The sequence below is a fragment of the Puma concolor genome, chromosome C2 (genome assembly GCF_028749965.1).
Source record: "Puma concolor isolate L17-30 chromosome C2, mPumCon1.1.hap2, whole genome shotgun sequence".
Lineage (NCBI taxonomy): Eukaryota > Metazoa > Chordata > Mammalia > Carnivora > Felidae > Puma > Puma concolor.
In genome coordinates, this window is record NC_141675.1 from 111,667,399 (window position 1) to 111,694,763 (window position 27,365).

Here is a 27,365-nt window from a genome sequence, read left to right on the forward strand (position 1 = left end):
GATGGCTAACAGACACATGAAAAAATGCTCAACTTCACCCATCATCAGGGAAATACAAATGAAAATCACAATGAGATACCACCTCACACCTGTCAGAGATACCACCTCACACCTAACAACTCAGTATATCACAGATGTTGGCAAGGATGTAGATAAAGGGGAACCCTTTTGCACTGCTGCTGGGAATGCAAACTGGTGCAGCCACCTCTAAAGAACAGCGTGGAGGTTCCTCAAATAATTAAAAATAGAACTATCCGATGACCCAGCAATTGCACTATTAGGTATTTATCCAAATGATACCAAAATGCTGATTTGAAGGGTCACATGCACCCCAATATTTATAGCAGCACTATCAACAATAGCCAAATTATGGCAAGAACCCAAATATCCATTGACTGACGAATGGATAAAGAAGAAATGGCATATACACACACACACACACACACACACACACACACACACATATACATATATGAATATTACTCTGTGATCAAAGAGAATTAAATCTTGCCTTTTGCAACAACATGGATGGAACTAGAATGTATTATGCTAAGTAAAATAAGTGAGTCAGTCAGAAAAAAACAAATATCATAAAATTTTATTCATAATTGGAATTTAAGAAACAAAACAGATGAACAAAGGGGAAGGGAAGGAAAAATAAGATAAAAACACAGAGTGGGGCAAACCATGAGAGACTTTTAAATACAGAGAATAAGCTGAGAGCTGCTGGAGGGGAGGTGGGTGAGGGAATGGGCTAAATGCGTGATGGATATTAAGAAAGACACTTGTTGGGATGAGCACTGGGTGTTATATGTAAGGGATGAATCACTAAATTCTACTTCTGAAACCATTATTACACTATATGTTAACTAACTTGTATTTAAATAAAATTTAAACAAATAAATAAAAATGTATGCAATAATTTTTTTTATAAGAAAGTTTCCAACATTTGATATTCTATGTTGTGCCAGTATGTTCTGATCTCTATTGGCTTCCCGAATATAGCTACATCACATTTAATGGAGAATGGAAACATCTGCTTGTCTCAGGAAGATTCATAGTATCAATAAGTGTAAGACACTACATCCTTCCCCATTACATTACATATAAAAGCATTCCATCAAGTGTAAAAACTAACATTTTTGGTTTTACCAGAATAATACATTTCTGAAAATAGAACAAACAAAAGTTTCTCTCTTAAAAGAGTCAACCCAAGAACTTTCAAAGGTGCATTTTTAGCTGAACATCAGAGCTAAGTGTTATCAGTTATCACACAGGGTAGCTTTGGAGCTAAAAGATATAAGGAATACATTAATAGATGAATGGATAAGGAAGATGTGGTATGTTTGTATGATGAAATATTACGAAGTCATAAAAAAGGATGAGACTGTGCCATTTGCAACAACATGAGTGGACTTCGAGGGTATTATGCTAAGGGACATAAGTCAGACTGAGAAAGAAAAATACCATATCATTTCACTCATGTGAAATCTAAAAACAAAAACACTTGAATAAACAAACAAAAAGCATAATCAGACCTGTAAATACAGAGAATAAACTGATGTTGCCAGAGGGCAGAGAATGGAGGAGAACAAAATGAGTGAAGGGAGTGAGAAATACAGGCTTTCAGTTATGGAATAAATAATTACAGGAATAAAAGGCAAAGCATAAGGAATATAGTCAGTGGTACTGTGGTAGCATTGAAAGGTGACAGATGATAGTTCCACTTGTGGTGAGCACAGCCTAATGTAGAAACGTGTCGAATCACTATGCTGTACACCTGAAACTAATGTAACATTGTGTGTCAACTATATTCATATTTTTAAAAAATTGCTTTTAAGCTTTAAGAAATACATAAAGGAACTATGGAACAAATTGGATAAATTCAAGAGTTTTTCCTCTTTTATCTTCTAGCATAAACTTAGCAACGTAGATTATTCCAGTGGAAAAAGCTTTGAGTAACTTATTTAAACTGCCCACCCATAGTCAAGTATGCATTAAACCCACCCTCGACACAGACTATACAGCCTTACCTCTGGCTATAACAACTTCAAGTTTCACATGTGAGTTAGTTGAATGGAGTCTGTCAGCTCCTCTTTTGCATATGGGCTCCCTTCTCACTAATAAATGCACAGTGCTGAACTCACCCACCCTGAGACCATACTGTAAAAAGCTCTATTTACTTGCTTTTACCAGAACTTCCTTTTTAAGTCATCACTCCATTCCCTGTTTTTCCGTGTAATCTAGGTTGAATTTCTATGCAAAATAAGCCCCAAAGGTATCTCCAATTTAGTATATACCAGAGCTGTGTATAAGGAAAATTCTTGGCCCGAAAGAGATTACTATGTACATCCTTACCATTAATACAGCAAAATTCGTAGTATGGTTGCAGTGGCAGTACAAGAATTCATCAGTGCCCCTCCGTTTGTGACAGCCATTTGTGTCCCAATCCCTTTTTATAAAATTCCAATAGACACAGGCATAGGAATGAATTTGGAACGTTTTTGGATCATACTGTAAATTGAAAAAATTACAACTAATTTCTTTTTAAATACTTAACCAGGTAGAAAAAAATCAAATAGAAGAAAATAAGCATATTAGAAATCAATTAGGTATGTACTAAGTGTAACATCTTCATTATAGATTAGGGAGGAGGGAAAAGGATATGAAATTCAAATTAGTTCATTTTGCATTTAGCTAGTCTGACAAAAACATAGGTGGGAGAAGGTATAAATGAATATTTTCAAAGAATCTTTCACAGAATTTTCCTGTGAAATAACTATATTATACACATGAAACTAATGTTACACTCTATGTTAACTAACAGGAATTTAAACAAAAACTTAAAAAAATAAAGGGTTTTTCTGTAGATTTCTTTTGCCCAACCAACCCTGCTTTTGTAATCAAAAGTGGACAGAATTTTTTTTGTTGTTGGTGGGAAAAACTCACCCTTGGGTTAAAGACAATTTCAACAGAAGTTCTCTGATCTTTTTTTGTTTCATCAGTTTTGCCTGAGATAATTTTTTGACTAAAATTTGATTTAGGTTTAAAAATTTTTGATCGGAAAAACTTGCTGTTTTGATACACTATAAAGCCACATTTTGTGTTACCTGTGAAGAAAAAAAATAAATAAAAACTAAAATCAACAAATGAACCTAAGGGCAAACAAAAAACAAAGTCCCATTTCATTGTTCAACTGCATGGCTGCTTATCTTTGAGTAAAGTACAGTAAAAATGGTTTGCTGGCTGAATCTTTCTTCAATTGCAATATGTAATTAACATATATAACCTGTGGCTTGCCATTCCACTCACATTAATTTTTTTTCCTGAGTTTCAGATTCCTTACCTTCTAAATAGGGACAAAAGTTTCTACCTAATCCACCTCAAGGAGGTATTGTGAGGATCTCATGTATAAAAATAACATCTTGCTTTCTATGCAGCAAGAGTGAACATGACATTCAGGTAGCCTAAAGCCATGTCTCTTTACCCACTGTTAAGACATCAGACCAGAAACAGTGAGCGAATATGGAGGCAGCTGTGCCTAGAAAAGTGGTCTGTGAGTTCTGTGTCCTGTTAAAAGGGACTGAGCAGAAACCAGTCTATTCAGCCACAGAGCCAGGAGCCCACGTTGCACATATTAGGGACTGTTTCAGTGGAGCCAGATACTTTCCATCATCTCTTGAACTATTGACTACTTCATGATGATCACAGGTCTTTCCCGAGGCTAAAAGGCTATTGTGACATATTTCTTCAGGGGGCTGGAAAAAGCGGTCAGCTATTCCTCAGAGGCCCTAGAAAAGCATGGCCACAGCAGAGGGTTTTTGTATGGAGACTGGCCATGGCAGTGGTCAAACAGAACAACCTGAGGAATGCCTCTTAACACTTTGTACAACTGTTGTCATATTTAAAACAGAAGCAACAAAAATAATTACACATTTTAGACTGAAATAATTTTCTAAACTCTGCTTTTACTAGTGATATCGGGAAAACTAAAACCCTGGCAGTGAGCCAGCATATTCAGTGTGATTGCATAAATAGGCAGACAATGTCCTGACGACTCCTAAAATGTCCTCCACAGCCAGCCATGTTGTTCTATCCTCTACCCAGAAATAAAGACATTGGTTTACAGAGTTTTTACATGGCACATTGACCTTACCAAATTGTTCCTTCTCAACACTAGATAACAAAGTTAACCCTAAAAATTCAGTAAGGCTTCTTTTCATTATTATTGTTTTTTATAAAAGAATGACATGGTTATTTAAAGGTCAAATCTATAGAAATATATAAATTAAAAAATGAAAATTCTTGCTTACCCCTCTCCTCATTCCTACAGTATTTTGCTCATTTATTAGAAAACAATCACTTTCAACTAGATCTTCAGATTCACTAGAAGAAATTCTATTTACCTATAATTTTTTTAAATATCTGTATTTCTGGATATACCTTCTTGACAGTTTTTTCTTTCAAGTTTTTATTTAAAATCTAGTTAGTTAACATATAATGTAATATTGGTTTCAGTAGTAGAATTTAGTAATTCATCAGTTACGTATAACAGCCAGTGCTCATCATAACAAATGCCCTCCTTAATACCCATTTAGCCCATCCCTCCACCCACCTCACCTCCATCGACTCTCAGATTGTTCTCTATAGTTAAGAGTCTCTTATGGTTTGCCTCCCTCTCTCTCTTTTTTTACTCCCTTCCTCTATGTTTTGTTTCTTAAATTCCACATATGAGTGACATCATATGGTATTTGTCTTTCTCTGACTGACTTATTTTGCTTAGCATAATACACTCTAGTTCCATCCATGTCATTGCTACAGACTGGAGAAAAGATATTTGTGACTTATATATAACAAATATATAACTTTGTGTTCAGAGTACACAAAGAACTTCTAATGACCAATAAGAAAAAGACAAACAAAAAGCCAGTAGAGAAATGATCATAGTGTTTGAATAGGCAAGTCACAGAGTAGAAAATCAGAATGTCTAATAACACATGAAAAGATGTTCAAGTAAAGGAAGGAAAAAAATCTAACGTATCATTGAACTTCAAAGCTGCAAAAGGAATATAAAAATACTAGTAACATATTTATCAGATAGGCAAAAGTTAAGATAACATATGAATAAATCTCCAAAAAGAGATGTTTAGTTTTCAAAAAAAGCAAGTTCCAAAAAAAAAATTAATTAAATTAAAATTTAAAAAAGCAAGTTCCATACAACATAATACCACTTATGTAAATATTTTAAACACCTGCAAAATAGACTATTTTATGTATGGATATATAAATATGTAGCACAAGTTTAAAGACAAACATAAAAATGAAGCGTACCAACTTCAGATAGATGTTATTTCTGGGGAGGAGAGATGGGAAAAGATAGGGCACAGAACTTCAGGTGCAGCTGTAATATCTTCTTTTTTTTTAGGGGGTCTGAAGCAAACAAAGCAAAATTTGACATCAGTTTGCCTTGTTGGTGGGTACATAGGTGTGCTTACATTATTTTCTGTACTTTTCTATATGCATGAAATATTCTTTAATTAAAAGAAAAACACAGAAAGAACAAAAAAGACTTAGATTTAGTCTCTCCTTCACAAAGAATGTATCCAAAGCAAATGGAAGCAAAATTCCACAGCATGCCAGACACACGAATAACACCCGCTTCTTCTTTAGTAGTGCCATTATTAATTCTGAAATGTATACTTTCTAGGATCAGATTTTTTTTTTATTTGGGGAGAGAATAAAGCAATGTGTGTGCCTATTTTGCTTATTGTTATTGTCAAAATAATCACTTTTTTTAGACTTTGAAAAGTACCAACATTTCACGTTAGACATAAAAATTCCTGAAGGGCCGTATGCAAGATGATAGGGTAAGTACCATAGTAGTGGAGATAGCTAAAATCTGTTGCCACAAGATGGTGACTGTGTCAGTTACATAAAATATCCTGAGGCAGGCCCATAGGATGAATCCGTGCCTGTAAATGCCATGCCACTAGTAAATATGGGCGGAATTTGTGACCGAATATTTTTAAATGTATTTTTAAGTGTAAAACAGACCTGCATTAGCTAGATTTTTGTTAGAAAAAAAGATCTGTGTCCATGATCAGAGTATTTCAACTCTGCTCCAAGGCTTTTGAAGAAAAAAAAAGAGAGAAAGAAATCATCTCTATCATCCAGAATAGTAGAGATTACCATAATTTGTCAGAGCTCAAATGAACTCAAATGCAAATTACTCAGTATGAAACTAAGTAAACATTATTTTTCACTCAGTGGATTTTAAGTTACTAATTCCATAAATTTGAGGGTATTTTTTACTGAAACAAAGTTTGAGACCTACTTTTTGAGGTATTGAGCAAAATTTGAAGTTCAGTCTCTGCATCTGGATTAGGGTTGCTCACATTTGTGTCCACAGTTATGGAACCAGAAATGAGAGAATCACTATCTCCTGTGAGAGGGAGAAAAGTAGAATTTTAAGTCAACATTTTCACAAATAGGGCATTGTTCATGGTTGATAGCAGAATGCTCTCTGCTATCATAAGTACATGAGATAAACACCTCACCTTTCTTCACAGAGAAGAGCACAGTGCTTTTTGTAGAGAATAAAACAGTCTGTACTGCTACATTAGGTTTCACCACTGAAGTGCTCTCCAAAGACAAGGAATAACTCTCCATTTGTTGAATAAGCCTGTATAGAATAAAACATAACAACATAATATTCTATAGATTTGTCATAAAAATCAGTGGTATGTGTTCTCTCCCACATCCCAGTAGAAAGGCATGACCACAGAACTCATGTGATCACACAATGGCACAATCAACTTAAAATAATTTATTTTCTTCACCAGAGTGTTTCTTTGTTACATATAATTTTTCTAAAGTTCTGGTGGACTCTCTCCCCTGAAAGATACCCTGTATATAGATTCCAGACAGCTGGAACTCAAGAAAGACAAATTTCCCCATAGAAATAATCTTTATTGTGCTCCTCTTCACAAAAGGGTGGTGTTGCTACCCATCATTGACCGGACATGTGCTTCTTGCTTCTACAGTGGTGAGAATCAATTTCCACTTATTCAACTCCCTTCTCTTCTCTCACGTGAACCCCTTCAGGTCTCAAGCATCTCTTGTGAGTTGGTGGTTCCAGAGGCAACAATTCATTTGGAACCATGTAAAAGTACATCTTTGAGCTCACAGCCTCAGTTATTAACTAAACATTGCAGGTTTCCACTATATTCTTTTCTACTTTGGATAACTTCAAAGACAGATTAGATGGAAGGTTGGAGGGAGTGGGGAGAACCTGTCAATTTGGTGTTCTCCAAGAAAAGCCATAAGACCTTTTCTTTTCCTTGTTTGCTTTAACAAATATTTGTACTATTTCTGTATTTGACAAAACAAAATCTCTATATCTAAGATAAATGGTTCAATCTAGTTTTCCTAGAAAGAAGGGATTTCATTAAAATGTAGGTGTTCCATATTCTAAATTTTTATTTTGTCCACTAAAGTATTTTTCCCTTCCCCAAGTGACATAATAAAGAAATAAACTTTAAAATAATTAAAGATTGTTTTTATAAAGAGAATGTGACAATCATTCATATGGAACCATTTGAGTTGCTTTCTCTGTTTTAAATGTTTTCTATTCATAACTCCATTTTATGAATTTTTAGCAATTCACACTAAAGAATAAAGAATAACAACCATACTCCATGTAAAGAATAACAGTCATACTCCAGAGCTGCTTTCAACAGAAGGAATGCCTAACAAAATTCTAATCTTCTAAGAGCATATTTTGTACATTTGTCAACCAAACAATATCTGTTGAGCACCTACTAAGAGGTCAGTACCCTATGAAACACTGGAGATAGCAAGAGGTGCTCCCTCAGGCATTTGAAGGCTAAAGAGAACAATGTACTAGATATATGGCAGTGACTGCAGGGTCCATAACCACTTTTCAAGGGTTTTCAAGGCTCTAGTCACAGCCACTTTCAAGGCTGTATTTTTCTTCCATGTGATTCTTCCCTCCTCTTGCCATCGCTGATTATATTAGAGATGCATGCTCTGCCTCAGGGTACCCAACGCAGAGGCTGACCAAAACCAGTACAAATGACTAGAAGAAGCAATCAGATTCTTTCACCCAGGAATTTTCAAGTTAGTGTCATAGTCATATCAGGACAACCATGGTTTAGAGGGGACCAGAGAGGTCATTCTGTCATTGTAAAGACAAATACAAATTAAAAATAAGAGACTTAACTTTCCTGTTGAAAATAAGAGAAGAAATTTCTCTCTCTTCCTTTTCCTATGAGCATTTACTTTGTAAAGTACTTTGTAAAGTACTTTGTAAGTACTTTCTCCTCTGTTTGAAATATAAATAAATTCTTTTGTAAGCTAGATGGCAGGGCGTCTGGGTGGCTCAGTCGGTTAAGCATCTGACTTCAGCTCAGGTCATAATCTCACGGTTTGTGGGTTCAAGCCCTGCATCTTGCTCTGTGCTGATGGTTCAGAGCCTGAAGCCTGCTTCAGATTCTGTGTCTCCCTCTCTTTCTGTCCCTCCCCTACTCATACTCTGTCTCTCTCACTCTCTCTCTCTCAAAAATAAATAAACATTAAAAATTAAAAAAAAGAAGAAAAGAAGAAAGCTAGATGGGCATTTTGTCAATTTATGACCTAGGAATGTCTTTTGCAAGGACATGGAAGCCATCTTTTTGAAATGTAAATATCAAGGGAGTTAGAGCCCCTATTTTCCAGTTTCTGTGGAGGGTAGGAGCCTAATTTTAGTGGGTGGGTACCTTGCTCCAAGTTGCAAAGCTACCTTCTGTCATAAAGATATGTTAAGTTTGTTCTTCCTCTGACTAAAGTCAGTTAGCTAATACAAATGGTCACCTCAATTACCAGGTTAACCTAGGATGAACTATGTGTGACAAATAGTGCTGTTAAGTTCTCTTAATTGAGGATTAGTTATTGATTACCTGAAAACTTGTATGTAATGGGATATATCTGGTTGGCTATATAAAGCAGTGAGACTCCTTTCTATCTGCAATCTCTTAGTGTTTGCCTATGATACACATCACATTCTGCTTTAATGCTTATGCAATAAAGAGTGTTTTCTTTCTCTACTGTCTTTGTGGAGAGCATTTCTGGGTTGGGAAAAGATTCTGTTTTAAACTATTTCCCCAATGTTATGAACAACAGGGTCAATTTATGACAGAGCAGAAACTAGAAGTAAAAATGAAACATACATGTTTACTGAGTCATATTAATTATAAAGACAACTGCCAATGTTTTTTGTTTTTTTTTTTCAAGACTTAATGTGTATAAGTCAGGTATTGTGCTAGTTATTTACATATATTATCTCAGTTAAGCCTCACAAGAATCTTACTGAAGTGAGTCCCACAGTTACTCCCATATTATACTGAAGAATCTGAGGCTTTTCCAAAAGATATGAATTTGGCCAAAATCATGGACCTACTAAATAACAATGCTAAGATTGAACCCAGGATTATTTGACTCCAAAGTCTGTTGCCATAACCGTTATATTCTCCCAGAAGGAAGGCCACAAACTCCTTTAATGGGACCTTCAAAACTGCCTTGGATGCCCTGCCACCCCTTTACTCCAGGATCCATAAAGTCCTGCCATATTATGGTACTGTTCTTAGGTTCCCATGAGATTCCATAAGCTTCTTTACAATAAATCTCTGGTCAAAATAATCTAAGTGAGGATCTTTTAACCAAAGAAGGCTGGTTGGAACAAGATTACAAATAAAAATGTGAAATGTAAATGTACAAAGTGGTCAGTATTAGGGAAGCAGTTTTCCATTCCCAAAAATAGGTAAACAAGGACAATTATGGGCTTGAATTTGAGGGCAGAGTTCCAGGGTTATGGGTCAGTCTTTGCAGCACGTGGTCAAAATGGAAAAATGAAGTCTTAGATTCACTGATTGTAGCAGGGTGCCCTTAACAGCAGAGACTTTGTCCAGGCTCCTCCCAACTCAGACCAAGAGAATGGATGAATGGATGTTAGAGAACTTCACCAGTCTCCCCTTCTCCACTTAAGGAGTTTTAGTCTCACACTGTCCGCTTCTCTCCATAAGTTGAGAAGGAGAGTCCAGTAGCTTAGGGATGCAAACCAGAAACTGTAAGTGAAAGAAGGTAGAAGTCAAAGGGAGATGAGTAACTGAAGCCTGGTGTCTGTCAGGAGACCCTGTGTGTAGGCCCAGGTTGAGGGGACAGAGTTTGGAAGGAATTAGTTTCCTTCCCCAGAGAGAGTATTAGAGGTCACCTCTGTTGGCAGCTCTTGAGGAGTAATAAGTGTGGGAGGCTGGGGCCTGGAGGCTGAGGCAACAGACTTATCTGAGTGAATAAGGACCTGAGTCCACAAGGGCTTATATACAAGATCACATGGGAGAGGGTCAGCTTTCACAATGGGATTAGAAAAAGTAAGTAGACTAGAAATGCAGAATGGGAAGGATTACTATGAGTGTGATTACATTTCATGTTTCAGTGTGTCCCATATTTAAAATTTTTATCCTCTACCCACCTCCTCTGAAGCCATTTGGATATTACACATAAATACACACAATTGATTCTCCATGTCTTAAGCCAGTAAAATTCATAATTACTTATTGTCAGGACAGTACTTTCATCTGTATCACGATGTATGACTTTCTCAGCCAAATCTCATAGTTGCTGTTTCCTCAACTTTCTCACCAGAAACATCCACTCTTCTCCTCTCTGCCTAGCAAGACTGCAAACACAGAGCCTCCAGGTCTGGGGGGAGCCCGCTCCAGCTCTTGGATCCATGGTCACTCAACATAGACTCTGAGTGCTATGGCCACTTTCTTCTCCGACTTCAGGAAAAATGGGAATCTCCACACTCCCAGTCGGAAGGGCCTAGACTCCTACTGAAATTTGAAGTCATAAAATACACCAGTTGAACTGCTGAAATGACAACCAGGTCTCAGAATTATAACTTGTGAATGTACTATGCATTTCATGCTTTTGTACTTTTTCTACTTTGAGGGCTCAACACTGTACAAATTAGAAAACTGGTAAGTTCTTCCAGGACTTTCTCCTAAAAAAAATAATGGGCCTTGCAAACAGAGATTGTGTATAAGAATGTTGATTGCTCAAAGTTTTAAAAGACTTGAAGTAATCAAAATGTCCCTCAGCAGGAATTGCTTAAAGTTCACTCATATTTTGCAGTATCTAAAATTTATGATGCAGGGGCACCTGGGAGACTCAGTCAGTTGAACATCTGACTCTTGATTTTTGCTCAGGTCATGATCTCATGGTTCATGAGAATGAGCAACATGGAGTCTGCTTAAGTTTCTCTCTCTCTCTCTCTCTCTCTCTCTCTCTCAGTCTCTGTGCCCTTCTTCCCCATTTGTGCATGCTGTCTCAAAAATAAAAATAATAAAATAAAAATTTATGATATAAATTTTTGGATATTTATATTAAAAAGATATTCATGGAGTATTAAATGACAAAAACAGGCTATAAATCTGTAAAGTATGTAATATGATACAAACACACACACATACAGAGGAAAACATCTGGAAGAATACATACCCTCAAGTTAATAAAGGTGGGACAATTTTTAGAATTTTGCTCATCTAGGGGTGTCTGGGTGGCTCAGACCCAGTTGGTTAAGCATCCGATTTCAGCTCAGGTCATGATCTCACAGTTCATGGGTTCGAGCCCCATGTTGGGCTCTGTGCTGACAGTCAGCTTGAAGCCTGGAGCCTGTGTCTCCAGATTCTGTGTCTCCCTCTCTCTCTGCTCCTTCCCTGCTCTCTCTCTTTCTCTCTCTCTCTCTCTCTCTCAAAAATAAGTGGATATTAAAAAAAATTTTAAGTAAAAATAAAATAAAATAAAATTTTGCTCATCTATATATTTTCTTATTTTTCTACAATGAGCATGCATAAAAATGTGGTCAAATTACTTACTTAAATTACTTTAAAACTTAAAGTTTTTAAATTTTAATTTTAAAACTCAAAAAAAACTGTGTATAAGATAAAACCATAATGAATCATAGTGAGGGAACTTTATAATAAAGTACTTGAGTTTTATTATAAATATACAACCAAAACTATGCCAACCCACTGGAATCAAAAATAGAGAAAGTAGGTAGAGTTGGATTCTTTTTTTTTTTTCAATGTAGTCTTGGGAAAGCTTAAGAAAGCTTAACCAAAATACACCAGTATCTCAAGGATAGCTGAGTTGTGGGTAGGGAGCTTTGTCCCGCAAAGTTATGTTGTTCCTTTCAGCTCTATGCTGAGAAAAGAGTTGGAAGAGCTCCTATTGTGCATGCAGGTTGACCCTTGGCCATGCCCAGCTAAGGCCGAGAAAAGAAGTCTAATCTAAATCATCCTAGTTGCTCTCTATATCCTAGGCCAGGGACACCCCTGGAACCAAGAGTTAACATATACCACCCTGTCTAGTACATGAAGATCAGGTGGAAAGCCAAGGCTTCAGTCTTCATTCTCTAGGAATCAGCTAGTTAGTGCATCCATGAGAGAAACAAAAACACCTGTCTTAATGGTACACAGCACTTTGTAATGTTTTCTTTCCCAATTGGAATTGTGCTTACGTTGTGAAAGCGTCATCATCAGGAGGAGCACCCGGAACTTCTTGAAAAACATCTTCACTGACACTTAGAAGTTGACTCACTGTAGATACAGCAGTGTCTTTTGCCTACCAGGAACAAGGGACCAAACCATCATCATAGAAGACATACATCATACATCATCATTATCATGAATTATTGCAGAATCATGTGGCACCACTGGTATGGTAATCCAGAGGCAAGTGTTTTTCAAAATTGAAGGTTTAGTTTTAGATGGCAGAGAGAATACAGATAAAGCATGATGGAAATTTAAATTGAGTCAATTGGGAAGCTTAGGCTTCTGAATTTCCCCTCAAAGCAAGGTCTTTCACAGAAACTCTACCCCACCCCGAGAACACAAAAGCAGATGCTTGGATCCAGAAGCAGAAACAAAATAAGAGTGCAGGGTTCTGACTATGAAAACATCACAGCCCACGATACTTAGTATAATTATACTTACTATTGAACTAAGTAAAGGGATTTCTAGTTTTGTCTGTCTTTCCATGTCTTTTTTTTTCTTCCCCTCCCCCCTTTTAAAACCTTGTGAGTTTTACCTCAGGGGAAGCATTTCTGGATGTGTTGAATATCTGTCCGACCACTCTAGCAGCAGAAGTGATGTTCTCAGGAGTCATTTTACTGACATTAGATGTTAAAATCTGAGTTTCACTAGAAATGTTCTCTAACTGTGCTCCCATATTGTCTATCTGTTAAAAACAAAACAGCCAGATTTATACAACTATGTCCAAATACTTTGCAAACAATTGCAGGTGAATAAACTGGAATTCAGCTGACCCTCAATCTCCTGAATATCACATCCACTTGGTTCTTCATGTTTGTTTCTCTACTTGTGAAAAGGACAAAGTACACGCAGGCTGGTGGTTTTTCCAGCCTTTACTATCTGCCAGGATTAATGAACTAAGACAGGCTGCCTTAGGGAAAGCAATGCTACTCAAGGTGGGAACCATGAACCAAATGGTTCACTGTTTGTTATAGGGTCCATAGGGAAGGTAAGCACAGAAACTGAGAGTTACTGGTCAGAAACTTCTACAACAATTGCATGTTATTGAATCTAATGATTTTTTTCAATGATTTGTATTCAGATGGGAGCCACACTTGCATGAGCATAGCATAACATAGAGCCTTGTTCTAATCACTATGTTGTACACCTGAAACGAATGTAACACTGTATGTCAATTACACTTCAATAAAATATAAGTAAAGAAATAATTTAAAACTTTTTTTTTAATTTTTTTCAACGTTTTTTTATTTATTTTTGGGACAGAGAGAGACAGAGCATGAGCGGGGGAGGGGCAGAGAGAGAGGGAGACACAGAATTGGAAACAGGCTCCAGGCTCCGAGCCATCAGCCCAGAGCCTGACGCGGGGCTCGAACTCACGGACCGCGAGATCGTGACCTGGCTGAAGTCGGACGCTTAACCGACTGCGCCACCCAGGCGCCCCTAAAACTCTTTTAGAAGAGAAAAAATAATCTGTATTTTTCATATCTTTTTTTATCCAATTTTCCTAGTAATTCATTTTTATTACATTTTACAAAATTATTGGTCAGCAAGGAGTTGGAAATTTTTAAAACTACCTTTCCAAGGGGTGCCTGGGTGGCTCAGTCAGTTGGGCATCCAACTTTGGCTCAGGTCATGATCTCACAGTTTGTGAGTTCAAGCCCTGCATCGGGCTCTGTGCTGACAGCTTGGAGCCTAGAGCCTGCTTCGGATTCTGTGTCCCCAACTCTCTCTGCCCCTCCCAACTTGTGCTCTGTCTCTCTATGTCTCTCAAAAAATAAATAAATGTAAAAAAAAATTTTTTAACTAGCTTTTCAGCAAAGACAGTTTGGGAGACACTGACCTTGACCATATCTCCAGGTACCAATCAGTCTCCTGGCTCTGGTGTTGTGAGACTATAAAACATGTTAATCCATATTGTCTTTGGTAGAGCCAGGTGTTAATGTGAGCATGTGTGTTAGTTTTCACTAGATGGCAGCATCATTTCAAAAATCAAACCAAGGTCACAGGCCATTCATACTTTGGGAACAGTTGAAAATAATATCCAATCAGTAGACAAAACAAAGAAAGCTCTCATTCAATAGCTAGGTCCCTGCTCTGTGCAGGCATTTTGCTGGATGTTTTTATAGATGTTATCACATTTAACGCACAAAACAACACTGTGAGTAGGGCATCCTTCTCCCTGTTTAAAAGTCTGAAGAGGGAAAGGAGTTCACCCAAAGTCCATGCAGCTTAAAATGTCAGAGCTGAGAGCCAAAAACTGGCTAGTCAAACTCTGGAACATGAAGTCTTTCCCCAGCCTGTGTAGTTGACACAAACTACGTGGCTGGCAGCCATCTCCACATTCTACTTCCATCCCCATCTTTACCTTCAACCCTGCCCATCTACAGTTCGGGGGCCAGTGTGGGACAGTGTGGACTTTAAAATAAGAAGCAGCTCCATCATTTTTTGGCTGTGGTTCACTGCACCTCTCAAAGACACTGTCTCCTCATCTATAAAATAGGTACATTCATAACTATTTATATAGTTGTTATAAGAATTAAATGTGATTTAAAAACATATGTAAAATGTTAGTGCAATATTTGCTACACAGTAAGTGATCAAGAATTAGTATAATCACTATAATTATCTATGAGAATAACATCTAACTCACAGAGGTTCCATAAGGACTAAATGAGATAATGTATGTTACATGCCCTGCACTTGGACCACTTAAAGTTTCCTCCTTCTCTCCTTTCTTGGCCGCAGGTATTAGCAATCCCATGCAATTGCATTTAGGTATATATTAGGTCAAAATAATTTAATCTTCATGAATAAAACATCTAGTCTATGTAATTCCCACTTCACCTGCTCATGGGTACAGCCCTGAGACCAGCATTAGGGGCTGGGGTTTCCTGTCTCAAAAGGTGTTTGATCATAGTTTTTTTTTTCTCTTTATTCTAATAAAGTTGACCATCAAAATACCTTCCTTTTGGTTTCAGATACCAGTGATCTATTTTCAGTCAATACTTTACCACTGATCTAAAAAGATGAGGCCATTTAAAATGTTACAGATTATCATTCACTAAAATTTGCTGAACCCATGTCCAACTGTTCTTTTTCACAAACAGATGTCATCTTCAAAAAAAAAAAAAAAAGAGTGGTTTTAATTACCAGTTTTTGTTACTTCTTTTTTCTATGTTTCTTAATTTTGAGAGAGACAGAGTGCAAGCAGGAGAGGGGCAGAGAGAGAGAGAGGGAGACACAGAATCAGAAGCAGGCTCCAGTTCTGAGTTGTCACAGTACAGAGCCCAATGCAGGGCTCCAACTCACGAGCCTTGAGATCATGACCTGAGCTGAAGTCTTAACTGACTGAGCCACCCAGGCACCCCAGTTTTTGCTATTTCTAATTTGACAGTTTTAAAAGCATTGATTCAGGGGCTCCTGAGTGGCTCAGTCAGTTAAGTGTCCAACTTCGGCTCAGGTCATGATCTCACAGTTCATGAGTTCAAGCCCTGCATCGGGCTCTGTCCTGACAGCTCAGAGCCTGGAGCCTGCTTCAGATTCTGTGTCTCCCTTTCTCTCTCAGTCTATCTCTCTGCCCCTCCCCCGCTTGCAATCTCTCTCTCAAAAGTAAAAAAAAAAAAAAAAAAAAAAAAAAAACATTAAAAATAATAACAATAAAATTTTTAAAAATGTTTAAAAAGCATAGATCTGACCATCAGGTATCTAAAGAACAGAGAGTATACAGAATCCAAACTTTTTCCAGTTACCCAGAACATGGACCATAGGGCATACCTTATTTTCCAGGGTTTTCAGATTTTCATCGCAATTTCCTTTTGTCACATTTTCTAATACTATTTCTCCATATATAGAAATACTGCACATCCGAGTAGCTATTGGATAGCCCACTTCAATAAAAAGAAGCAAAAAAACAAAACAAAACAAAACAAAACAGTGTTTGCAAACATGGCCACTAGCAACAATCTGCCCCTATACACACCTCCATCTCAGTGTGATTTAGCTGCTTCTCCCGCCAAAAGGTGGAGTCTATTCCTCCTTTTCCTGAATTGAGCCTGGACTTACAACTGGTGTTGACCAAGAGAATGTTCTGTGAGAGCTCCAGAACCTGGCCTCAAGAAGATGAAGTTTCAGCCTTCACCCCCTTGGAACAGTGTCCTGAGACTGTTGCATAAGGAAGCAGCCCCAATCTACTAGAGAATAAGAGGCTATGTGGAAGAGAACTGAGGCCCTTCAGTCTTGCCATTTAGGACTCCAGCTGCCACAATCAACCCACAGAACTATGAAAAATCTAAATCATTAATTCTTTTAAGCCACGAAATTTGGGGTAGTTTGATATACAGGAATGGAAAAGTGAATCGGCCAGTTACTACAGGAATCTTAAAGGCAGATATCACTTGTCTTAATTTTTAAATCTGGAATTCAAAACTATTTCCTTCCTTTGAAGTCTGCAAGGAAGATTTGCCTTCCAGCAACTAGGGACATAGGGCTTTGAATTGGATGTGATGAGGGTTGAAGAGATGGGAAACAATATGAAAAATTCCTACTAGATAATGAATTACATATTGATCTTTCCTTCTTTATCCAAATCTGAGTAAACTGAAAGGCAAAGAGTTCTACTATATTGTAGCACCTATTTGATACTTGGTTGGCTTTCAATACTTATGAATCATTAGGTTTATTTCTTATAATTATCACTGAGCCTCCCTAATTCAGTGTTCTCCTATGAACAAAGCTTAAGAAGCTGTTAACAGATAAAATCACCTCCTACAAGTATGAATCTACCTATGCAAAATCATTGAAAATATCTTGGTCATTCGTTGTATAAAAGTGAATAATTCAGAAGTAATTCTTAATATAAAACTAAACGTACATTTGCCAATAGTTGGAATCTATATCCTTAAAATTATTTTATGGGCTCAATCTGAAATTTAAAGGTAAGTAAAATAAACCTTTTCACAATAGTTGCTCAGAAAATAAAAATAACCAAATAAAAGAACCAAATGAAAGATGGTGATTCCCTTGTCCCAAAAACATTTAAAAAAAATCAAACAAGAGTGATGTCCCTTGATGCATATGTTACTGACATTTTTACTGCTCCAGATTGGGTAGCACATAGTTATTTTTTGTAGTTGTATCTCTTTTACAAGTTATAATGAAATATTTAATACACACAAAACATATAAAAATTTAGACGGTAAGTATCCATGGACATACATTATAAAAAGTAAGTACCAATACACGAAGCCCCATGTCTTTCACCTTTTGAGCTTTTAATCAAGAGGCTCTAGCCTTATAAGGACATATGTAAAGAATAGGATCACGAATATTTGAGTAGGCATGATATATGAGGGCAAAGGCAATTTGGACTCTGCAAATGGAATACTGGTTTACACAATCTCTTAGAATAAATAAGATAAAGAAACACAGGGGAAAGACCAGTACCTATAAGTACTGTAGCATTTAAAAGAGCATGACATAAACAAAAATAAGTATCTATATAAAATGCGAAATTCTCCCCAGGGTTATTACTGACTGAAGTTCTCTCAAACATTTTCATAAATGATCTAGAATTGGCTGTTATTCAGATATCCAGTGCTGCAGGAAATGATGATATCCTGCAGGAAGATGTCAGAGATAGGAGGAGTGGTCAAAGGAAAATCAATGCAAACAAAGTTCAGGTAAAACACTGAGAGAAAATTATACAGCATAATGGGTTCTAAGCTGTTAGGAAAGGAACCTATGAATTTTTAAGGGCTACTCTCAGAAGATATTACCCAATGCAACATTGAAATAAATCATAAAAATCCTGGATATCATCAGGGAGCATAGACATTTTAAAAATGTTATTTTTGCCTTTATTCTTGGAATGTCTCTATGCACACAAGGTTGTCATGCTTTAAGAAAGGTATGATGAATCTAGAGAATGTTCCAAGATGGCTAACTAAAATTATCAAGGAGATGAAGTACTACCAACTGTGGACAAACTTAACAGCATCTCTACCTAGAAAGATGAAGTCTGAAAGTAGATATGGTACAAATCTATAGCTAATGTTTAATATTCAGAAAAGTTATAAAACTCCATAAGCAGATATTAACATGATTAAATTCAAGGACATAGAGTAAACTGGGGAAATAAACCAATGGGAGAGGGAGTAAAAGGAATTTTTAACTGATCCATATTATAGTTTTTAGGAGAATTAGAATTATGTGAAATTGCATCCTAAACTTGGAACACTGGTATCATGAAAGGGAGGCAAACCGTTCCACAAAGCCGTCTTTGATACCTCTTCCAGGAACTTAATACTGGTTGGAGGAATGATAGGTATGATCCAGCATAGCGATTAATATGCTTACACAGAGGAGACGTTTGGAGAAACACATACCATTTAAAGTGTTCTCACCACATGTTTCCTGGGAAGATCCATATTTTCCCACTGGAATTCTGGCAAAAGTTAAATCATCAGAGGTACTGCTTTCACAGAAATAAGCTATGATGAAAAGAAAATATATTTTTTATCATAAATTATAATTTTCTTTTTAAAATTTCAAACCAGATAAAAGTCAAAGTTCAAAACCTATTCAGTATAATTTGAAGGATAATAGAAAACTTTAGGACTCACTGACCCGCCAGGAATTTCATACTTTTTTATCTGGTTGAGTTAATATTAATACCATTAGAAAAATTAGTATGTTAGATAATGTCTTCCAGTTAAAATGTACACAATATATAACCTGGTAGAGGTAGGATGTAATCACTAACACATCAAAAAAGATAGTATAATCAAATTAGTTGCAATCTTGAAAATTAAAGATATAGAGCCTATATCTTTATTATCTTTACTACCAAAGAGCATCATGAGGATGTGGGTCAAAGCAAAAAGACCAAAGTCATGGAGCATGTGAGATATACTGGCTTGTAGGAGTGCAGGAAATGGTAGGAATGCATTTCTAGGGCTCTGGATCCTAAGCAGGGAGCCCAAAGTGTACAGAGTATTGGAAAGCATACTGTAGATGAAGATGTAGCTTTGAAACACTATGTGCAATATCCAAGACAAGAAAGCAACGTTAACTATCTGTCAGTAGATGAATGGATAAAGAAATACACACACACACACACACACACACACACACACACACATATATATATATATATATATATATATATATATATTTGCTGGGAATATTCATATATATATATATATATATATATATATATATATATATATATATGAATCTTAATCATAAAAAAGAATGAGACCTTGCCATTTGCAATAACATGGATGGACCTAGAGGGTAAGTAAAATAAGTAAGACAGAAAAGGAAAAATATCATATTACTTCACTTATATGTAGAATCTAATAAATGAAATGAATAAACAAATAAAAAACAGAAACAGATGCATAAATACAGAGTGGTTGCCAGAGGGGTTGCCGGGGGAATTGGCGAAATGAGTGAAGGAAAGTGGGAGATACAGGTTTCTAATTATGGAGTAAATAAGTCACTGGGATGAAAGGTACAGCACAGGGAATAAAGTCAATGGTACTGAACTAGCATTGTTTGGTGACAGATGGTAGCTACCCTTGTGGTGAACATATAGCATAATGGGTAGAGTTGTTGAATCACTATGTTGTACACATGAAACTAATGTAACATTGTGTGTCAACTATACTTCAATTAAAAAAAGAAGTAGCTTTGAACTTTGATTCTGAGAGAGCACTGTCTGAAGTAAAACCACTAATTTTACATCTCATCAAGAGAAAGGATGAAAAGACAAAAACTTCATCTACATATATAGTTAGATAGGAAGATGTACCTTGGTTTCAGAAAAGTTAAATATATTAGAATTGTGATCTTTGAAATGGGGTAATATAGCATATCACCAACCAGAAGGACCTGAGAAAACCATATCACCCATTGCCCTGAAGTAGACAGTGCAACCAGAAGGACAAGCATCTGTCAGTTTACAAAGAAACTTGATAGTTGGGAAACATACTAGGTATATTGAACATACAAGTAAATAGCCCAAAAAGAATACTCAGCTTTTACTATTAAGCTACAAACACATGTTAAAGCCATCATTATTAAACCCATTGTTACTAAATCATTAACAGAAGCATTTGAAAAACTTTGCTGTTGTCCTTATTAACACGAGCCACCTAAATCTCATACCCTAGTGCCATCCCAAGTAACTTACCGATTGTACATCTCCATCCTCTCCACTCTTCTGGACAAACACATCTGCCATTTTCCCAGGTTCCACCATTCCTGCAGAACTTTATTGTGGTGTTTGCTGTGGGGGTTAATGTTCCTAAGAAAAACAATAAATTATAGAATACTTCACAAACTGGCTAATCAGTTTCTCCTTTTGGATGTGTAGCCTTCAATTTCTACATGTAAAACAATCACCTTGAGTAGCACTAGAGAAGTATTTTTTGTAACATCATCATCAACAAAAATATATATTTAGAATTTACACAGGATATACAATACTTATGACAGGTTATGAATACCAAAAAGCTACATTTAAAAGACATAATACTTTGAACAAGGACATTAGAATCTACGGAGGGAAACAGGCGATTATATAGATTAGATAGATGATAGATAGATAGTAGATAGATAGATAGGCAGGCATATAAGGCACCTAAGTCAACATGCAGATTTTTACATGCTTTAAGAACACAGAAGAGAGATGTTGAGGACAGAGGCAATTTATCCAGGGATGACTTTCCAGAAGAGGTGGTATTTGAGTCAGATTTTAAGACTAAAACTAGAAAAGCCAGATAAAAAAGGATGGCCCCAAATAGGCGGGATACAGAGTGCAAAATCACAAAATGGAAAGTTCTGATGTGTCCAAGGAACATAGCAAAGTTTAACAAATAAGGAATATTAGTCCTATGTGAAGTAATAGCAGGACATCGACTGGATTATGAGTGGGTTTATAGACCAAGCCAAGGAGATTTATCCTGCAAGAGTCTAGAGAGATCTTTTAAAAAAATTTTTTAATGTTTATTTTTGAGAGAGAGAGACAGAGTACAAGTGGGGGAGGGGCAGAGAGAGAGAGGGAGACACATAATCTGAAGCAGGCTCCAGGCTCTGTGCTGTCAGCACAGAGCCCGAGGTGAGGCTTGAACTCACAAACCATGAGATCATGACCTAAGTCAAAGTCAAGACACTTAACCGACTGAGCCACCCAGGCACCCCTAGTTTTTTTATTCTTAATTGATCTAACAGATAAGTTTATTCAAAATAATAATAGCAATGACATATGAGGTGATTATAGCTTATGGAAAAACGAAATAAAGGACAGAAAAAATGTAAGGGAAGAGAAGGAGGAATTGGGAATACTGTATTATGAGGTCCTGGCACTACTTATGAGACCACAGAGATATTAGAAAGTGGACTTAGATTAGGGACACCTGGGTGGCTCAGTCAGTTGAGTGTCCAACCCTAGATTTGGGCTCAAGTCATGATCTCATGGTTTGTGAGACTGAGCACCTCGTCAGGCTCCCAAGGAGCCTGCTTGGGATTCTCTGTCTCTCTCTGCCCCTCCCCATTCACTCTCTCTTTCTCTCTCTCTCAAAATAGATAAACTTAAAAGATACATTTTGGGGGGCTCCTGGGTGGCTCAGTCAGTTGAGTGTCTGACCAGATTTTGGCTTAGGTCATGATCCCATGGTCACAGGATTGAGCCCTGTGTCTGGCTCTGCACTGAGCATGGAACCTGCTTGGGATTCTTTCTCTCTCTTCCTCTGCCCCTGCCCCTCTCCCCTACTTGTTCTCTCAAAATAAATAAATAAATAAATTGGTGGTTACTGTAGAGGTTGCAGTATACATTTACAACTAATCTAAGTCCACTTTCTTTTTAAAGAAATAATTAAAAATCAGAGCAAAAATCAATGAAGTTGAAAACAGGAAATTAATAGACAAAATCAATGAAACCAAAAGCTCGTTATTTGTAAAGATCATTCAAATTGATAAACCTGTAGACAGTATAACCATAAAAAAAAGAGAAGGCACAAATAACAGACATGAAAAAGAGTCATCACTACTGATCCCATGAACATTAAAAGAACAATAAAGAAATATTATGAATAGCCTATGCCCACAAATTTGATTAGCTAGATGAAATGGACCAAGTTCTTGAAGGACACAATCTACTGAACTTACACAAGGAGAAATAGATCATCTGAATAGGCCTATATTGATAAAGAAACTGAATCAATAATCAATAACCTTCCAGAACAATAGGCATCAGGCCCCAGATGGATTTACTGCTGAATCCTACCAAACACTTGAGGAAAAACTGATATCAATGTTTTACACTCTCTTCTAGAAAACAGAAGCAAAAGGAACACTTCCTAACTCATTCTATGAGGCCAACATTATTCTAATACCAAAATTAGATAAAGACATTACAAAAAAGGAAAATTACATATCAATATCTCTCATGAATGTAAAGTCAAAACTCCTCAACAAATTATTAGCAAATGAAACCCAACAATGTATAGAAAAATTTATAACATAATACAGTATTCTCAATCCTCCTTCTCTTCCTTTATAACATGTTCTCATCTTAGGGGAAAGCATCTCATTTCTTACCATTGAGTATGAGATTGAGTTTATGGTTTTTGTAGATGTTCTGTATCAAGTTGATGCAGTTCCTCTATATTTTCACTTTGCTAAGAGTTTTTAACATGAATGGTAGCTGGATTTTGTTGAATGCTTTTTCTGTATTTATTGATATGATCGTGTGATTTTTCTTTTTTAGCCTGTTGATATGAATTACATTAATTGATTTTCAAATGTTGAGCTAGCCTTGCATATCTGGAATAAATCCCAATTTGTTACGATGTATGATTTGTATTTCCCTGATGATGAATGATGCAGAAGAATGAGCCTGGACTACTTTCTTACACCATACACAAAAATAAACTCAAAATGGATGAAAGACCTAAATATAAGACAGGATGCCATCAAAATCCTAGAGGAGAATACAGGCAACAATCTCTTTGACCTCAGCTACAACAACTGCTTACTTGACATGTTTCCAGAGGCAAGGGAAAGTAAAGCAAAAATGAACTATTGGGACCTTATCAAGATAAAAAGCTTCTGCACAGCAAAGGAAACAATCAGCAAAACTAAAAGGCAACTGACAGAATGGGAGATGATATTTGCAAATGACATATTCGATAAAGGATTAGTATCCAAAATCTATCAAGAAATTACCAAACTCAACACCCCAAAAAACACAAATAATCCAGTGAAGAAATGGGCAAAAAACATGAACAGACATTTTTCCAAAGAATACATCTAGATGGTTAACAGACACACGAAAAAATGTTCGTCACTCATCACCAAGTAAATGGATTTTTTTAAAAAGCTGTGGTATATCCATACAATGAAATATTATTCAGCCATAAAGAGAAATGAGCTATGAAGCCCCCAAAAGATATGGAGGAATCTTAAATACTTTTAGCTAAGTTAAAGAAGCCAGGCTGAAAGGGCTACACACTATATGATTCTAAGTATGATATTCTGGAGGGGCTCCTGGGTGGCTCAATCAGTTAAGCATCTAACTTCAACTCATGTCATGATCTCACAGTTCATGAGTTCAAGTCCCTCATTGGACTCTGTGCTGACAGCTCAGAGCCTGGAGCCAGCTTCGGATTCTGTGTCTCCCTCTCTCTCTGCCCCTCCCCCACTCAGGCTCTCTGTCTCTCTCACTCTCAAAAATAAATAAACGTTAAAAAAATTTAAATATGACATTCTAGAAAGGCAAAACTATAGAAACAGTAAAATGACTGGCAGGTTGGGAGAGGGAGAGAAGGATGAATAGGTGAAGCAAAGGGGAATTTTAGGCAAGTGAACTATTCTGTATGATACTGTAACAGTGGATACATGTCATTATATTTGTCAAAATCCACCAAATTTGTATACGCAAAGAATGAACCCTAATGTAAGATGCATTTTAATTAATAATGTATCAATATTGGTTCATTCATTATATAACAAAAGCAACCCACTAGGGTAAGATATTAATAATAAAGGAAGATATGGAGGGGAAGCAGTGATGCGAGAGGGAATAAATAGGAACTCTATATTTTCTGCTTAATTTTACTGTAGCCTGAAACTTCTCCAAAAATCAAGTCATTGGTATAAAAATATAAGATATGGATCCAGATCTCAAAGAGCTTAAGATCTACCAAGAGAGATTTAATTGTAATTGTTATATGACAAACTTCTCCGTGTAACCAAGGAAATGTGTGAATATTTATTTATTGTTTATTTATTTTGAGAGAGGGTGAATGCGTGAGAGTGGGGGAGGAGCAGAGAGAGAGGGAGAGAGAGATTCCCAAGCAGGCTCCAGCCATCAGCGCAGAACCCAGTGCAGGGCTTGAACCCATGAACTGTGATATAACGACCTGAACTAATATCAAGAGCCCAATGCTTAACTGACTGAGCCACCCAGGTGCCCTTACGTGAATCTTTTTAAATTGTAGAATATTTCAAGTACACAAAGTACAGAGTATAAAACATCCCCCACTACCCCAAAGCCAGTTTTAAAAACTAGGAACTTTCTCTCAGATTTGCTTCAGACTTTTTAAAAAATATGTAATAAAACTTTACAGGAAGAGTTGAAACCCCTTCTACTCCTTTCTATCAACATTCCTTTCTCTCCATACCCAGAGGTTAACACTATACTGAAATTGTCGTTTATCTTTTACATCATGTTTTATACTATTATTATATCTAAGATAATCAATACATAGCATTTGCTGCAGTTTTTGTTTTGTTTTGGTTTTTACTATTGATTCAACTACTTTTTTTAAGTTTATTTATTTTATTTGGGGGAGGAGGGACAAAGAGAGAAGGAAAGAGAAAATCCCAAGCAGGCTCTGCACTGTCAGCTCAGAGCCTGACACAGGGCTCAAACTCATGAACCATGAAATCATGACCTGAGCCAAAATCAAGATGCCTGAACCACCCAGGCTCCCTGACTCGACTATTTTAATGGTTACAGTTCGATTTAGGTTTTTTTTCCTTCCTTTGGGGGTAAATTTGGTCATTTATATTTTTTTAGAAAGTTGCTACTTGGGCAAAGTTTTTATATTAGCTAGGATATTTGCATGGTATTTGCTTATGACTTTGTTGATTTTTTAATCACTTCTTTATTATATATTTTAATAGGTAATACATTCACAGAGTTGGAAAATAAAAATAACATACAAAGTACATAACCTTTCTCCCATCCATAAATATACACAAGTAATAATTTCTATTCATTTTTTCCAATCTTTCTTTTTTCAGTACAAGCAAATATGAATCTATACTTATTTTCATCCTCTTTTCTGTAGCTTGCTGTTGCACCTTACAATGAATGTCCAAAATCTTTCCACAGCAGTTCATAGAAAACTTCCACCTCTTCTTTTACAACTGCATTATAGTCCATCATAATAAACCCTGATTTAGCTAACTGACCCCTTATTGATGGACACATGTTGTTTTCAATTGTCTCAAAATTGCACTGTACATTGCACAAATTCCTATGGAGAATGAATTTCCAGAAGTGCAATTCTGAGCCAAAGAGTGCACCTTTGTCATTTTGACATTTATTTCCAGCTTGCCCTTATAGGGGTTGTATTGACTTGTATTTTCACCAGCAATGCAACTCTATGCAGGGCCTGGAACAAAGTACAATGAAGACCCTATACCATTTATATAAAAGTAGATGTAAAACTTGTAAATTAAGCTCACAAACTGCTAAATAAAGTCTACGTGCTTGATTCTAATGCCAGGATAATCATACCTTCCTAAGGACCTGGAAGTCCAGGTCTGAATTTAGGAACTGTGCATTCCTTGGAGTTCTACTTCAGACTGTGACATGCACCCGCCCCACTCTGTCCTCATGCCTGGTAGGGTCCCAGGCCCAAGGAGGCCTTGTGCTGCCACCTACCGACACCCGAGCCAACAGCCACCCCTCAGGGCCAGGTAAGCACTGCCACCACGGGGGGGGAAGTGAGGTGAGCAAAATCTCCCTATAAGCCCAGCAGGGGAGCTGGGGACCCGGATGCAAGACGCAAACCCCGGAAGGAGAGATGCGGGCTCTGGGTCAGCGTGCTGTCTTGGCTTTTGCTTAAATCTTGTCTATCATCCTGCTTCTCTGTGTTGTGATCCGCTTTACTTTTGCACATGTTGCTTATATACCTTTTCGTCTTGACAAATCTCGCTGGATATTTATCGTCTTAAATTCATCTTTTCAAAAAACTAGCTTTTGGTTTCGTTGATCTCCATTCTTGTTTTGTTTCCATTCCATTAATTTGTTCTTATTTTCATTACTGCCAAACAGCCTTCCTTAGAATTTACTTTCTTTTCTATTTATTTATTTTTATTTGTTTTGTCTCCAGGCCCAGCTTAATGACAGATGCATAGACAGTACAACAAATGTTTGCTGACTGGCTTCTTTGGCGTTTGCAATTTGGTTGAGGATATCGAGCCCAAGCTGAGCTACCACTCCTCTGTTACAATCCCATTTTTAACACCTTTTGCCCCCCCAGTTCAAGACCCTGTCCCCTGAAATGCCTAAATTACCCACAAAATAAAGCAAAGGGAATATTGGTATTTTTAAGCCTCTGTATTTTAAGTAAAGAAAGACAGACCCTGAAGGATTAAGTGCTTTGTTTGTTTCATTTAACTAGTTTTTAAACCTATGGACTTATAAAAATGACACTTAGCTATTCATTAGCCCAACAT

The 27,365-nt window shown here is 36.7% G+C and overlaps 1 protein-coding gene across 2 annotated transcripts in view; it reads right to left on the bottom strand.

The window, feature by feature from the left end:
- Positions 1 to 27,365, bottom strand: part of ADGRG7 (adhesion G protein-coupled receptor G7) — a 71,710-nt gene that overhangs the window by 37,597 nt on the left and 6,748 nt on the right. The window contains exons 2-10 of one of the 2 annotated variants that reach the window (XM_025914027.2): positions 20,806 to 20,919; positions 18,995 to 19,099; positions 16,386 to 16,498; positions 13,147 to 13,296; positions 12,578 to 12,681; positions 6,558 to 6,682; positions 6,335 to 6,442; positions 2,950 to 3,110; positions 2,359 to 2,514 (exon numbers count right to left, since the gene is read on the bottom strand). In XM_025914027.2, coding sequence (XP_025769812.1) covers positions 2,359 to 2,514; positions 2,950 to 3,110; positions 6,335 to 6,442; positions 6,558 to 6,682; positions 12,578 to 12,681; positions 13,147 to 13,296; positions 16,386 to 16,498; positions 18,995 to 19,099; positions 20,806 to 20,919 — 1,136 coding nt within the window. Of the gene's footprint in view, positions 1 to 2,358; positions 2,515 to 2,949; positions 3,111 to 6,334; positions 6,443 to 6,557; positions 6,683 to 12,577; positions 12,682 to 13,146; positions 13,297 to 16,385; positions 16,499 to 18,994; positions 19,100 to 20,805; positions 20,920 to 27,365 lie in introns of those variants that run through there. The other variant, XM_086675615.1, reaches the window with a different exon arrangement.